Genomic DNA, 17590 nt, shown 5'->3' with positions numbered 1-17590 from the left:
CCCTCCAGTAACCCCACTCCCACCTCCCCAACCACAGCCACCACCTTCACCCACTCCCAATTTCCCTCTGCCCTTACCCCCGATTAGTACTCCCCCTCCTTTGTCCCCGATCTCTCCTTTCCCACCCTCTGACCCAGATCCTACACCTTCCCCACTACCACCCCAACCTCGACCCCAAACGGCAACATACAACACATACAAAACACACAACATCAACATATTACAACACAACATTGACGGTATTAACACGAAAAAAACATGAACTTGAACATTTCTTAAACAACACAACATACACATTGCGATTTTACAAGAAACAAAACTAAGACACTCACACAAAACACCATCATTTCATAATTACACCACCATCAGACAAGACCGGACTGACGGCTATGGCGGTGGACTCATCACCCTGATCCACCACTCCATCTGTTTTGTGGACACAAGTGCCACAACCAAAATTCTCCTCCCTACCACAGATAACACAACAGAAATCCAATCCATTCGAATCCGCACAGGCAACAAATCAACACTGACAATGTACATTCCCCCCCAATCATCCCCCACAGTTCCAGACACCTTCAGGCCTCCTTTTAGCCAACTAGCCTCAATCCCAAACCTGATCATGGGTGGAGACTTCAACGCCAAGTGGTCTGCCTGGTATGTCGACAACCCTGACACACACAGAGGGCTTGATATACAGACTCAGTTTGACTCATTGACTATCATGAACAACACACATAATCATACACATATCCCACACCAAGCCCTCTACACTCCCTCCTCTCCTGATATCACCTTTTGCTCCCCCTGCCTAACCCCAACATCATGGAGAGTGGTCGGAACCCTTGGTTCTGACCACCTTCCAATCATCATCACCACCAAAACAAGATGCACCCCAGTTGGCCACAGACACACTTACACCAATTACAAGAGAGCTAACTGGGAAGCTTTTATTGAAGAGACAGAACAACATTTTGAAACACTTAACAGTACACCAATCACAAACATAAACAATGCTGTGCACACTTTTAATACAATCATACAAAATGCAGACAAGAGATACATCCCTAGAGGCAACAGAAAATCACACAACCCCAAATTCACACCAGAAATCCAAAGCCTCATCAGACAACGTGACACACTTAAACACGGTACCCCCACACCTATCCCTCAAAACATAGCAGACCAAATACAAACACTGTAATTGCCAATAAAATACACGAACAAAAAACACAAAATTGGCAAAATTTTATCAATACACTTGATCACAAAACAAACACCAGCAAATTGTACAAAACACTCAACAGCATTACACTTTCCAACAGTAACACTACACGCTCTCATGCAGCAATAATCACAACAACAGATAATCTACCCTCAAACAGACAACAAGCAAACGCACTCATACGTCATTTTGCACAGACAAGCCATCTCACTTCTCACCCTGACGACCGACGCACCATTCGACGTAAGAAAGACTTTCCCACAGACTAAGACTATATACCCTTCATAGACAGTCAGACAAAACTCATAATACATAGTCTCAAGCACTCATCTGCCTGTGGCCCTGATAACATAAGCAACATCCACCTAAAACACATTGGACCACAAGGTATACATGCACTCACAAACATTGCAAACTACAGCTATTCACACAACACTATACCCGACATCTGGAAGCATGGTAAAATAATCACCATTCCAAAACCAAACAAAGACCCAACAATCCCAACATCGCACCGCCCAATCACACTTCTCTGCACCCCCTCTAAAGTCATTGAATGCCTAATACTTAAACTTGTCACACCACATATTCCCCTTGCTGACTCACAACACGGTTTTAGGCCATTACACTCCACAAACACTCTTCTGACAAACCTCACACAAAGAATTTTAGATGGCATCAATTCAGATAGGCCCCACCAAAGAACACTTCTTATAACATTAGACATTAGTAAAGCTTTTGATGCTATCCCCCGCCACAACCTAACAAATAAAATATATAACACAGACATGCACAATAACACCAAAAGATGGCTGGCCAATTATCTGGCAGGTAGGAATGCTTACGTGTCATATAATGGCCAATTATCGCACATCAGAAACAATAAGAACGGAGTACCACAGGGCTCAGTTCTATCCCCCACACTATTTAATCTATACATGCATGACTTACCCACACCAGACACCTCAGAAATACAAATCTCTTCCTACGCAGACGACATAACAATCACATGCACACATCGTAACACAGACAAAGCTGCAGAAATAATCCAGCCATACCTTGACACACTCAACACATGGTTCATCACAAACAGACTCAAAATAGCTCCAACCAAATCTACAGCAACACTTCTCGCAAACTGGACAAAAGAACACAAATACATACCTCATCTCTACATCAACAACACTCTAATACCACTAATACCACACACAAACACACTGCAAATTCTTGGTGTAACATACGATGCATCCATGTCTTTCAAACAACACATCACAAACATAAAAAACAAATGCACACTCAGACTTAACGCACTTAAGTCAATCACTGGAACAACATTTGGACAAAACAAAGAAACTAATATAACAATATACAAACAATGCATACGCTCAGTGTTGAATTATGCGAGTCCTGCATGGGCTCCTAATCTCAGTGAGACTCACCACAACACCCTTCAAATCATACAAAACAAAGCCCTAAAAACAATTACAGGCTGCACAAATACAACACCTACAGACCATTTACACCATGAAACAAAAGTCCTCAAAGTCAAGGACCACCTCGACATGAGAGGCACACAAACACTTGCTGCAGCCACCACAAACACATTACACCCGCTAAACTACATAGCAGAACACCCACACACACCAAGAAACATTAAAACAACACCCAGAGACCTTTATCACGCACAGATACTCTCTTCTCTTCCTCCACAACCACCAAATACCAGCCTCCGGAAACATATTCATAATCATATCACTCACCACTCCATTAACACACTGAAAGACAACACACTGCTGCATGCCAGACCCCCTGATATCCACCCTTCTGAATCCTCTCTCCCACAAAAGGACAGAGTCCACTTGGCCAGACTGCGGTGCGGTCACCACCCAGCACTTCTAAGCTACCAGAAGAGGCTGGATGACCGCATTGTGAACAGCTGCCCAGGATGTAACACTTCACCCCATACCATACAACACATAATGGAAGACTGCATTATACACAATCATGCACGCAAACAACACAACATACGCTCTATAAAGGATTTGTGGGAAAACCCAGTTTCGGCTATGGCATTCCTTGGGGAGATAGGACTGCTCGGACAGACAGTCTAGGGAACGACGACAACAACAACAACCAACCAAATTCTATACTACACCAAACTCTCCCAGAAATCAACCCTGTGGCCAAGACAAGCAACAATTGCAGTGACAATATCTAAATTCAGATTACCACTTTACACCAAAACAGTCTATATACCAATGGCCTCCTCCCCCTTATAAGAGAGGTAGCCAGCCAAGGCATGCACCCACTCCCATCCATTCCACCACCAACTGGGCCTAGGAACAGACAATTGCAACAACAAAGATAAGTATCACCCAATGCTATACTGTACCTCACTCATTGAAGAGAAAATAAGAAAATACAAAATCTTTTCATTGTGCAACTTATAGGCTGAGCTATTGGCTGTGGCTAGCTTCCTGGGAGCTGTGGGTTTCTTTTTACATAGAACCAGTGCAATAGATTATCATCCTGGCTAATAAATAATTTCATAGTATTGGGTAGGTTGTACACAACTTTTAGCATTTTTTTTTTTTTTTTCTTAGGAGAAAAACAGGCAACTGAATGCTTAATTTTGAAATATTTTACCAGGTCTTTCTTCCACTTAAATATGGTCTCCCTGTGAAATAAATCTTTACACAATATTGGCATAGAATCTTGCTGGCGGAGCATATTAGGGTGTCGCTACTTGCATTAGAGGTCGAGGTGATGGCGGTTTGAACCCTGCCACTGGAGAGCTGAAGTAAGGGCATGGCCCATTAAATTCCAACCTAACAAAGTCCTCTGTAAAGGGTATCATCCTAGCCTTGCAATGTTAAACTGAATCAATCTCTCCATCATTCATATGCATCATGACCACAACTGATGTCAGCACTTTACTGCATCCCACCTGATACTTCTCTCCATCCTGAATACTGCACATGGGAACACTTTCAAATTAGCACCACCCCACCCAACCTCTTGCAGGACCACCACAAGCAGGTACTTGTCATTGGTCCCTCACTGCAATAACACCAATGGGCATGAAGACAATAGAGGCAAAATGCTCCAGATACCATTAGAGCAGAGTGAGCACCTCATCCAACACTGCCCCACACTAGCCATACCCAAACAACAACACCATATTTCTTTTGTCTTCCTTGAGTGACTTATGGGCCAATATGTAGCTGTTGCCAGATACACAGCAGTCGTAAGTCTCCTGCAAGAGATCTAGGGCAATAGATTGGATGATGAACTGATTGTAAGAACCCCTTTCCCTAAATGCATACTGGTATTGCCACATTCACCCAATGAGGAGAAAAACAGCAAAAATTATTCTTAATTTGGTCAATGCCAAACATTCCCATTTGGTAGTAAAATTCAACTTTTGAAAAGGTTTAAAAACTCCCTAGCCCGGGTCTCCTTACTCTCCCTGTATCCTTCCTTAGTCCAAATGAAATTTCAATTTTCTTTCCATCTGTAAAGACCAGAACTGAAATACAATATACAACAAATACCCAATGGAGTTAGCTACAATTATAATTAAACTTTCACCCCTTGTACATCTCATCACCTTACTTTTGCCCACATTTATCTTTAGCTTTCTTCTATCACATACTCTCCCAAACTCTGTCACCAATTTCCTCAGTCCCTCCTCCGATCCTGCCACAAGCGCAGTGTCATCAGCAAACAACAGCTGGCTCACCTCCCACTTTTCTCCATTTTCTTTAACCATCTCCAATCCCTGACCCACTACCCTACCTCTCGCACTACCCCTCCATGTATAAGTTGTGAAAGTGGCAGTAGACTGGAAGTGAGCATTAAGGGAGAGCAACTGGAGGAGGTGGATAGTTTTAGATACTTGGGTGCAAATGTGGCAGGAAAAGGTGGAGTGAAGGTGGAGGTAGAATGTAGATTGAGAGAAGCAAGTAAATGCCTTGGTGGATTGAAGAGTGTAATGAGGAATAGACATTTGGGAATGGATGCTAAGAGGAGACTATATGAAGGAGTGATTGTGCCAACAGCACTGTATGGGGCAGAAACATGGAACATAAAAGAGGAAGAGAGAAGGAGTTTCAATGTGTTTGAGATGAGGTGTCTGAGAAGTATGATGGGGGTTACTAGGCTAGATAGAGTGAGGTATGAGGAGGTGAGGAGAAGAACGGGGGTGGAAAGGGAGTTGGGAGATAGGGTTGATGAAAGAGTATTAGGATGGTTTGGACACATGGAAAGAATGAGTGAAGAAAGACTGGTAAAAGAGGTATGGAAGGCAGATGTGGAGGGAGTGAACATGAAGGGACGTCCTAGGATGAGGTGGATCGATGGGGTAAAGGGGGTTTTGGGGAAGAGGGGAATGACTGTTGAGGAAGGACGGGAGAGGACAGAAGACAGGGGTGAATGGAGAATGGTTGTATATGGATGATGTTGTGATGCATGAGGTGGAATGGACGGGGGGATGAGGTAGTATGTGTGAGCAAAATTTGACGCAGCCCGAAGGGATTTCTCCCCGTCTTCTCCTTTTATGCATGGGGGGACGGAGAGGGGGGGGGGGTCGCCGATTTAATGAAGCAGCCTTGCTGTGGATGTGCTGTGTCTTGCGACACTGCTTCTGACCCAGGGCAGTGGACAAGGTCCAGGGATGACCCGTCATCCAGGAGGTGCTAAGATAAGAGGGAGGGTGGAGGGGTGTGGAGTGTATTCAGGGATGGAATGGGTGGGAATGATTTTATGCCTTTTCTTTTTTGGCTACCTCCCTTGTAAGGGGGAAAAAGCCTTGGTATATGTATAAATAAACTAGCTCAACAAAAGTTCACAAAGAAAACATAGCCCCATACCAGGTTAAGATACCAAATCAGTCCAGTACATATATGTCCAAGATGCAAGCTCATTTTGTTTACAAATAATGAAAACTTCCTGCCGCTTTCCCAACCAAAATATAACATCCTGCCATTTTGCCTACCAAGTAATAACAACTTCCTACTGTACAAACCATGTGGCATGGAGCACACTTTGTCTCACACACAAAAAGAAATAATGGATCATTTAATGTACCTTGATGTCAGGAAATCACACAGCCCAGACGGAATTGCAAATTGGATGCTAAAGGAATGTAATGAACTGATGAAAAAAATGTAATACAAGTTGCTCACTCAAAGGAAAAATACCAAAGGACTGGGAAAATGCCAATATTGTACCAATACATAAAGGAGGAAACAAGGAAGATCCAACAAATTACAGACCAGTCTCTCTTAATAGCACTGTAGCCAAAATTTGTGGAAAAGTTATTAAGATGGATAAAACATCTGGAAGAAAACAATATAATAAACCTGAGACAATTTGGATTTATACAGGGAAGATCATGTGCCACAAATTTGATTTGTTTCTACTCAAGACTAATATATATAATACAAGAAGGGGATGGATGGGCTGATTGTGCTTTCCTAGACTTACAAAAAGCCTTCAACAAAGTACCACATAACAAATCAAGAAAACTGGAAACATAGGAGGGATACAAGGTAAACTACTGAACTGGATGGAGGACTTCTTGCATGAAAAGTAAATGAGGATAGTGCTTAGGGAATGGAGTCTGAGATATGAGGTGAACTTCAACATTAAATAATGTAGCATAATGGAATTTGGAAAAAGTAAAAATAGAGTTTCGGGACAATATAAGATTGGAAACAAAGAAGTAAAAAAAAGTCGACTCAGAAAGGGACCTAGGAGTAATCATCTCAAGTGACTTGACACCTGATAAACATGTAAATAAATTAGACTTATAACTTAAGATCAATGAAAGTGGTCTTCGACAACATAGATGAGGAAATGGTTAAAAAAAAGTTTTTACACAGATAAGACCGAAACTAGAATATGCTGTAACAATGTGGGCACCTAGCACAAAGAACATAAGAAAATTAGAAAAATCCAAAGAGCAGCGACAAAAATGGCACCTACACTGTCAAATTTGACACATGAACAAAGGTTGCAGAAATCACATTTGTCAACACTAGAACAAAGAAGGGACAGAGGCTATTTGTTGACCATTTTCAGAATAATGAAAGGGATGGAAATTCACGATAGAGACGACTTATTAAAGTGGGACAGAAGAGAAACAAGAGGACATGAAAAGAAACTGAAGACAGTTACAGAAGAGACCTGAAAAAAAAAAAACTTTCCCACATAGAGTGATCAATGTCTGGAAAAATTGAACAGAGAAACAGTGAATGCCAGAACTATACATGATTTTAAGAATAAACTGGATGTGGAGAGATGTGAAAACTGGTCACTATGAGCATAGCTCTCGTCCCATAAAATACAACTAGGTAAATACAAAAAGATAATATCCTGTCAATATAAAATTGGAAACAAGGAAGTCAAAAAAGTCAATCCAGAAAGGGACCTGGGAGTGATTATCTCAACTGACTTGACACCTGATAAACATGTCAATAAATTAGTTGGAGAGACTTTTAACTTATGATCAATGAAAGTGTCCTTCAACTACAAGGATGAAGAAATGGTAAAGAAAATAGTAGTTACACTAATAAGACATAAACTAGAGTATGCTGCAACATTATGGGCACCTAGCACAAAAACGAATATAAGAAAATTAGAAAGAATCCAAAGAGCAGTGACAAAAATGGCACCTACACTATCAAATTTGACATACGAACAAAGATTTGAGAAATTACATCTATCAACACTGGAACAGAGAAGAGAAAGAGGTGATTTGTTGACCATTTACAGAATTATGAAAGGGATGGAAATTCTTGATAGAGATGACTTATTAAAATGGGACAGAAGAGAAAAAGGAGCTAAAGAAACTAAAGAAGGACAGTTACAGAGGAGACTTGGGGAGAGGGAGAGGGAGAGAGAGAAAAAAAAAAAAGCTTCCCATATAGTGATTGATGTCTGAGCTTCCCATATAGTGATTGATGTCTGGAATAAACTAAATGAAGAAACAGTGAATGCCAAAACTATACAAGATTTTAAGAATAAACTGGATGCGGAGAGATACAAGAATGGGCCACTATGAGCATAGCTCTCGTCCTGTAAAATACAACTAGGTAAATACACGCGCACACACACACTGGAATACGCAGCGACACTACAGACAACCAGTACTAAAAAGAATATAAGGAAATTAGAAAGAATACAGAGAGCAACAACAAAGTTGGCACCATCTCTTTCCAAATTAACATACGAACAAAGATTATCCAAACTGGAACTAGCAACACTGGAGCAGAGAAGAGAAAAAGATGATCTAGTGACTATAGAATTATGTAAGGAATGGAAATCCTTGATAGGAATGATTTACTAAAAAATGACGATGGAAAACAGGTCATGAAAAGAAACTCAAAAAAGATAACTATAGAAGAGATATTAAAAAACAAAAACAAAAAAGTTTCCCGCACAGAGTGCTGGAATAACTTGGATAAAGAAACAGTGTGTGCAAATACTATTCACGATTTTAAGAAAAAACTTGATGCTGAAAGACACAAAGATGGGTTACCACAAGCATAGCTCCCTTTCCATATAATATAACTAGGTAAATACACACACACACTTTTGTATCTTTCAGCATCCAGTTTGATCTTAAATTCTTGTATAGTTTTTGCACTCACTGTTTCTCATTCAGTTTGTTCCAGATATCTATCACTCTGTGTGGGAAGCTATTCTTTTTCAGATCTTTTCTGTAACTCTCCTTTTTAAGTTTCTTTTCATGTCCTCTTGCTTTTCTACTATCCCACTTCAGTTTGTCATCTCTATCAAGGACTTCCATCCCTTTCATAATTCTGTAGATGGTTAGCAGGTCTCCTCTTTCTCTTCTTTGTTCCAGGGTTGGTAGTTCCAGTTTGGACAATCTTTGTCCCTATGTCAATTTAGCGAGTGTTGGTGCCATCTTTGTCATTGCTCTTTCAATTCTTTCTAATTTGTGTTCTTTTTAGTACTAGGTGTCCTTAGTGTTGCAGCGAACTCCAATTTTAGTCTTATCAATGTAACTAATATTTTCTTTACCATTTCTTCATCCATGTAGTCAAAGGCCACTTTCATTGATCTTCATAAATTGAAAGTTTCTCCAACTAATTTGTTTATATGTTTGTCTGGTGCCATGTCATTGGTGATAGTTATTCCTAGCTCCCTTTATGAGTTGACTTTTTTAACTTCCTTTGTACCAATTTTATATTGTCCCGATATTCTATTTTTGCTTTTTCCAAATTCCATTATACTACATATCTTGATGTTGAAATTCACTTCACACTTCACATGCAGTGATTACAAGTTAAAAAATCACTAAATATATTTCAAAAGAATTTCTGATTCTGTTATGACATAGCAGATATCACAAAGGGTGGTTAGACCCCTATGGCCCAAAACAAATCAACTAAACCACCCAGAAGTGGTAACTTTGAGCACCACCTTTTATTCTGACATTCTTAGCAGAATATACACTATCCTTTCTTTGCCCCAGTGTTACCTCGACCGGCTGTACGATCTGGAGAATGACTTCCGGCTTCGCCTTCCACTTCCTCTGCATATGTGAGTCGCACGATCACTTGACCTACAAGCAGCAAATTATACACTAATTCAAGGGTAGTGACATAATCACCATATATAAAAGCACAAAATAATATATAAATGAATAAAAATAAAAAATAAAGCATAAACATGCACCAGAACACTTTCCCCCTTATATGGGGAATGGACAAGTCAAAGCATGCAGTCAAACCACACCCAGCCTAACAATAATTACACACAATGTACCAAAAAGCCTTTTCCTTTTGTAATGGAGCCCTAAAAAGTAAAAATCCAAATACATACATACACCAATGGCTTTTTCCCCCTTACAAGGGAAGTAACCAAAAAACAAAGGCATAAAATCCACTCCCACCCTTTTCATCCCCACATATTCCACTCCCATGCATCCCCCTCCCTTTCTCTTATCTTGACTCTTCCTGGATGATGGGTCATCCCTGCATCTTGCTCAATACCCAGGGTCAGGAGCAATGCAGCAAGACACAGCACATCCACAATATGGCTTCTTCATTTAATCAGCAACCCCCCCCCATCCCTGTCCCCTCATGCAAAAAAAGAGAAGACTGAGAGAAATCCTTTTAGGCTGTGTCAAAATATCATTCACACACATTCCCTTATCACCATCCCCCACCCATTCTCATGCATCACAGCAACCTCTATACACAACCATTCTCCATTCGCCCCTATCTTCCATCTTCTCCCTTCCTCAATAGACATTTCCCTTTCCCAATGCTACTTTTACCCCATCCATCCATCTCATCATTGCTTAAAAGTGGCAGTCTGCCGACAAGATTGACTAGATAAACACCATATGAGGACGGAGCCTTTATTTGTACGACGTTTCGCTTATTACAGCTTTTTCAAGTACAAGTTGAGATACAAATGCTTGAGATTAAATAAGGGGAAAGGAGGGAACGGGGGGAGAAAAAGGGGGGAAGGAAGGAAGAGGAGGAGGAGGAGGAGGAGGAGGAGGAGGAGGAGGAGGAGGGTGGGGGGATTGGACACTGGGAAAGGATGAGAATGCTGGCCCAAACGTCCGTGAGCGAAATGTCCACAAAGGGTGGTTTAAATATTTAATATTTTGCTGGCCATGGGTATTAGGGGAATAATGTGAGGAGATATGTTAAACATGCCCCTGTTTTGTTCAATAGTGTTCGTTCCTTGAATGATTGCTGCTTCTAAACACTTCCTGCGGATTTTGTCTGGTTCCCGCATCAGCAGCTCTGCATTCTTCCAGTCCATAAGATGGTTTTCCTTGTTTCTAATACCCATGGCCAGCAAAATATTAAATATTTAAACCACCCTTTGTGGACATTTCGCTCACGGACGTTTGGGCCAGCATTCTCATCCTTTCCCAGTGTCCAATCCCCCCACCCTCCTCCTCCTCTTCCTTCCCCCCCCTTTTTCTCTCCCCGTTCCCTCCTTTCCCCTTATTTAATCTCAAGCATTTGTATCTCAACTTGTACTTGAAAAATCTGTAATAAGCGAAACGTCGTACAAATAAAGGCTCCGTCCTCATATGGTGTTTATCTCATCATTGGTTGCCCTTTCATGTTCACTCCTACCTCTGCTTTCCACACATCTTTTACAAATCTTTCTTCACTCACTCTTTCCAGGTGTTCAAACCATCACAATACTCTTTCATCAACACTATCTCCCAACTCCCTTTCCACCCCCGCTTTCCTCTTCACCTCCTCATTTCTCATTCTATTTACCCTAGTAACCCCTACCATACTTCTCAGGCATTTCATCTCACATTCAATCTCCTCTCTTCCCCATACAGTGATGTTGGCACAATCACTCCTTCATACAATCTCCTCTTTGCATCCATTCCCAAATGTCTATTTCTAATTATACTTTTTAATCTCCCAAGGCATTTAATTGCTTCCCTCAATCTACATTCTACCTCCATCTCCACTCCTCCCTTCCCCACCACATTCAAACCCAAGTATCTAAAGCTATCCACTTCCTCCAGTCTCCCTTAATACTCACTTCCAATTTGCTGCCACATTCTCCCCTTGTACACCTCAACACCTTATTTTTACCCACATTTATTTTCAACTTCCTTTTTTTTTGCACACCATGCCAAACTGTCACAAACATTCCTCCTCTGATCCTGCTACAAGCTCAGTGTCATCAGCAAACAACAACTAGCTTATAAGAACATAAGAATGTTTGAGACTGCAAGAGACCATAAGGCTGCATTTCCACCGAGCGAGTCAGGGCCGATTCTCGTCAAATGCTGTTAATTCGAATTGCTGGAGGAAGACTTTGTTTGCAACATACTAGACTTCCCTAAAAATATTTCAACAATCTGTCTAACATTTGTAAAGGTATAGCTCCTTTCATTTCGCCATTCGGTTTCTCAATACGTGACGCAAAGCCAAATTGACATTTGAAGATTGAAAAAATGAAAGATTGTAACCGAAGTCGTTTCTACTCAAACGAACTCGCAACGGTTGATGAGAATCTGACGAGACTCGCTAGGTGGAAACGCAGCCTAAGGCCTATGCTAGGAGTTCCATGTCTATTACCATATGTCATCCTTATCTATAAAGTTGTCTAATCATTTTTTTAAACAATCGATAGTATCAGCACTCACAACATGGTTACCAATTCTATTCCATTTGTTGACCACCCTATTAGTAAAGCAATTCTTTCATATTTCCTTCTTAAATCTAAATTTGTCCAATTTAAATCCATTACTGTGAGTCCTGCCCTGTTGCCTTAATATGATGACTTTGTATGTATAACCCTTTTTAAAGACTTTGATCCACCTAAACACCTATATTAGATCACCCTGCACTCTGCATCTTTCTAGAGAGTTAAAGTCCATTAGAAAATCGAACTTTTTTTAGTTTGGGGTGAAAGTGGCTGAGATTTTTTCCTAGTAATTGTATTGTCTCAGAGAACATACCACCGAGTTTTCAAGTCATTTATGCTTATACTTTTTTTATTGTGATTTTTTTTTTCTATTTTCGAGGGGTAATTTTTGAAAATTTTGAAATTGATTCAGGGGATAGACCTTTGACTGGATATTGATTACTTTTTTGTCTTTATAATGGGCTAAGATAGATGAAGAAACGGAGGCAGAATTATGACGTTCTGATCAGTCTGTTATGAGAAAAAATCCAAAGTATGTTGATGGAAAAAAAAAAAATATATATATATATATATATATACACGTGGAGTTAAAAACGACAGCATTGTTGTAGTTCAGTTTTTTCTTCGTATTCTCGATTTTCCTGATAAGAGATTTTCCATTAACTGGGTGAATTGAAACTAGGTCTCTATATTCTTCCATTTGTTCTTATTTGACATCGACGTTTCGTCTTAAACAAGACATTATCAAGATATAACTGAAATAACAAAAATTACATGGTAACAGTAAAGGTACTAGACAATATCAAGATATAACTGAAATAAAAATCACATGGTAACAGTAAAGGTACTAGACAATATTAAGATAAAACTGAAATAACAAAAATTACATGGTAACAGAAATAATAAAGGTGACAGATATGCGAAAATAAATACAAAGACTCACATTTAAAGGGAGCGAAGAGAGGGAGAAGTATATATACTTCTGTCATCCCCGATTGTCACACCCTTCTCCCTCTCTTCGCTCCCTTTAAATGTGAGTCTTTGTATTTATTTTCACATATCTGTCACCTATATTATTCTGTTACCATGTAATTTTTGTTATTTCAGTTTTATCTTGATATTGTCTAGTACCATTACTATTACCATGTGATTTTTGTTATTTCAGTTATATCTTGATATTGTCTAGTACCTTTACTGTTACCATGTAATTTTTGTTATTTCAGTTATATCTTGATAATGTCTTGTTTAAGACGAAACGTCGATGTCAAATAAGAACAAATGGAAGAATATAGAGACCTAGTTTCAATTCACCCAGTTAATGGAAAATCTCTTATCAGGAAAATCGAGAATACGAAGAAAAAACTGAACAACTACAACAATGCTGTCGTTTTTAACTCCACATGTATTACTGAGAACCTGCTCCCCCCCTTTACTAATATATATATATATAATCCTGCTAGTCCTTGACAGGACATAAATCTGCCTCCAAATGTTCTCCCAATTATGCTGAATCCGAAAAGGATTTGCAGTTGAAAATCAGTGAAGGCGTCTTGGATATGAATCAAGTTAAATGTGCAAAAATCAAGTTTTTCAGGAATGAGCGTCAGTTTTTTTGTTCATGGTTACTGGTCCCCTTTCATTATTTAGGATGTTATGGTGTTGAAAGGGTATCATAGGCACCACCCTACTCTTTGTTGCATGCTTTTGATTAATTACAGGTTTATATGATGAATCCAGTTAGTATTCACCAGGGTTATATTGCTCAGGTTCCAAGCGTGCACTTTTCCTTTTCTTGGCGCGATGCATCTTTGGTGACAGACGATCTTTATCTGCCATCCTAAGCTGTTTTATGGCATCACTGGTTGTTTTAGAGGAAATATTTTCAGTTTTTTTTTTTTTTTTGTGTGATTTTCTGATGGACGATTCATACTGTATGGTATGCAGTCAGGTCCCTGTTGCCATATCGTATGCTATTATCATACAAAAGCATTAATATTGTGCAAAATACACAGCTTCTTTTGTTAGCAAATATATGTAACAACAGAAAACGTAATATGCAGTACGCAGTGCACATGACCCAGCCACATTAGGGTGGGGGGGTACCGTATTATATTTTTTTTAGATAGTAAAAATCAAGATACAGCTTCCATACTCAGCCACGAGATAGCTTATGAGCAACACTTTTAGAGGAAATATTTTCAGAATTTCATTTTTTTTTTTTTCGTGATTTTCTGATGGACGATCCCCTTAAGGTGCCTAAGCCTCTCTTCCTAGAGTAACTTTTTGAGCTTATTATCATTTTGGTCATTCTCCTCTGTACTGATTCTAGTGAAATGTCCATTCCATAAGATGATGACCAAAACTATACCGCATAGTCGAGGATAGGTCTAATGCTAGTCAGAAAATTACCTCTGTATTTCTATTCACAACCACCCTAGCAATGAAACCTAGTACTCTTTTAGCTTTATTCCTGACACTAAAGCAGTGTTTCCTGGATTTGAGGTCAGGACTCACTAGAACTCCCAAGTCCCTCTCTTACTCAGTTTTCTTTAACCATCTCCAATCTCTGGCTTATTACCCTTGCATTTACTTCCTGTACCACGCCATCCATGTATAAATTGAACAGCCAAAGCAACATAACACATCCCTGGCAAAGTCCCACCTTTACCTCAAACCTCTCACTCTCTTCATTTCTGATTCTAACACAGTGTCTACTACTTTCGTAAAATCTCTTGACTGCTCTTAACAGCTTTCTTCCTATCCCACATACTTCCCACAGTGCCTTCCTGTCTATCCTCATAAGCCTTTTCCAAATCCATAAAGGCCCAAAAAACATCTTTACCTTTTCCTATAACGTTCTCACATATATAACCTTACCACAAAAATCTGATCCATGCAACCCCCTACCTGTCATAAACCCACACTGTTCCTCACCAATTACTCCCTCTGTACCTCTCCTAATCCTCTCCCATAAGTTTTCCCAACTACACTCAAGAAACTGATCCCTCTGAAACTACTACACTCACACTTGTCCCCTTTTCCCTTGTAAAGTAGAACTATACAGGCACTGCTCCAGTCTGAATACAAATCCAAATACAAATGAGTATATACTCAAACCAGTGATGCCACCCATAACATAAATCAACTGTAAATTGATAATATTTATCTATTACAATGGTTTTCAAACTTCTCTGGCCCGAGCCTTGTTCACTGTCAAAATGTCATCTACACCCCCTGCATGTTTAATTCAAAAGGAAAAAAATTTATCCTTATGGTTAAACTGATCTATGTCATCTATGGAAGTGCAATGTGCTGTAGATAATGTAATAAGTAGAAAATTACAATTGTAGTTTGTAAAAAGATTAATTCCAACAGTCTGCATCTAAATATACATGCCCCCCCCCAAAAAAAAAAAAAAAAAAAAAAAAAAAACTGCTGATAGCAAGGGATCCAGCTGTGGAGATCTGACTGATACAATCTTGAATAATCAAAACCCACTCAGTCCAGGAGATATTCATCAGCCTACATTCCACAGCCCAATTCTCTTACACAAGAGACGTGGAGCCACTACGAAACCAACCATGGCCACCAATTCTGTCCAGAACTCACTCTGCAACAGATTTTTTTTTTATGCTGTTCTCTGGAGTCAGTGCAGGACAGTGCACCATAAAGTGCTTTGTATCTAAGGTGATTGTATCTATAGAAAAGGGTGTCTTCACAAGGCCAATTCTGTGATGCTCTAATGCAGGGTGGGACCTTGAATGTAGGTTTGCCAGAGTAATTCTTGCTTGTCTTGGAAGTACATATATACATATATCACTGGGTATTTCTTTACAAGAGAGGTAGCCAAAAAACAAAGGCATAAAATCCACTCCCACAAATCCCATCTATATATACTCCACTCCCATTCACCCCCTCCTTCCTCTCATCTTGGCTCCTCCTGGATGACATGTCATCCCTGCATCTCGCCCAATGCCCTGGGTCAGAAGCAGTGCCGCAAGACACAGCACCTCCACAGTAAGATCGCTTCATGCAGAAAAAGAGAAGACCGAGAGAAATCCCTTTAAGCTGGGTCAAAATATCATTCACACATACTCCCACACCCCCCATCTCCCACCCACTCCTTCTATGCATCACAGCATCATCCATACACAACAATTCTCCACTCACCCCCCCATCTCCCTTCTATGCATCACAGCATCATCCATACACAACAATTCTCCACTCACCCCTATCTTGTCTTCTCCCTTCCTTCCTCAACAGACATTTCCCTCTTTCCCAATGCCACTTTTACCCCCATGCATCTCATCTTTGGTCGCTCCCTCATGTTCACTCCTTCAACATCTGCCTTCCACACATCTTTACCATTCTTTCTTCACTTATTCTTTCCATGTGTCCAAACCATCACAATACTCTTTCATCAACCCTATCTCCCAACTCCCTTTCCACCCGTTCTCCTCTTCACCTCCTCGTTTTTCACGCTATCCAGCCTAGTAACCCCTATCATACTTCCCAGGCACCTCATCTCAAACACATTCTAATTCCTCTCTTATGTTCCATGTTTCTGCCCCATATAGTGCTGTTGGCACAATCACTTCTTCATACAATCTCCTATTAGCATTCATTCCCAAATGTCTATTTCTCATTACACTTTTTAATTCCTCAAGGCATTTACTTGCTTCCCTCAATTTACATTCTACTTCCATCTCCACTCCTCCCTTTCCCGCCACATTTGCACCCAAGTATCTAAAGCTATTCACTTCCTCCAGTCTCTCTCCCTTTATCACTTCCAATTTGCTGCCATTCTCCCCTTGTACATCTCATCACCTTGTTTTTACCCACATTTATCTTCAACTTCCTTTTGCACACTTTTCCAAACTCTCACTAACTTCCTTAATTACCCTTTTGATCCTATTACAAGTGCAGTGTCATCAGGACACAAATGGCTTATCTCCCACTTTTCTCCATTTTCTTTATTCATCTCCAATCCCCATCCCATTACACTTGTGTTGTACCTTTCACACCACCTCATCCATGTATAAATTGAACAGCCAAGGCGACATAACACCCCCCTGGCGAAGTCCCACCTTTACCTCAAACCACTTCCTCCATTTCTGATTCTAACACAGGCTCTACTACTCTCATAAAAACTCTTGACTGCTCTTAACAGCTTTCTTCATGTCCCATATATCT

General features: G+C 40.1%; 1 protein-coding gene across 2 annotated transcripts in view; it reads right to left on the bottom strand.

Moving 5' to 3' along the window:
- Positions 1–17590, bottom strand: part of LOC143034672 (uncharacterized) — a 95186-nt gene that overhangs the window by 16757 nt on the left and 60839 nt on the right. The window contains exon 8 of one of the 2 annotated variants that reach the window (XM_076201039.1): positions 9735–9818. The exons of the other annotated variant lie outside the window; for it this stretch is intronic. Within the exon in view, the coding sequence (XP_076057154.1) occupies positions 9735–9818 (84 nt within the window). The remainder of the gene's footprint in view (positions 1–9734; positions 9819–17590) is intronic. 2 annotated transcript variants of the gene reach the window in all.

This window comes from Oratosquilla oratoria, chromosome 17 (assembly GCF_046742065.1).
Source record: "Oratosquilla oratoria isolate Oo_2021 chromosome 17, ASM4674206v1, whole genome shotgun sequence".
NCBI lineage: Eukaryota > Metazoa > Arthropoda > Malacostraca > Stomatopoda > Squillidae > Oratosquilla > Oratosquilla oratoria.
Note: the sequence above shows the minus strand (reverse complement) of the source record. Positions and strands in the feature narration are given on the sequence as shown.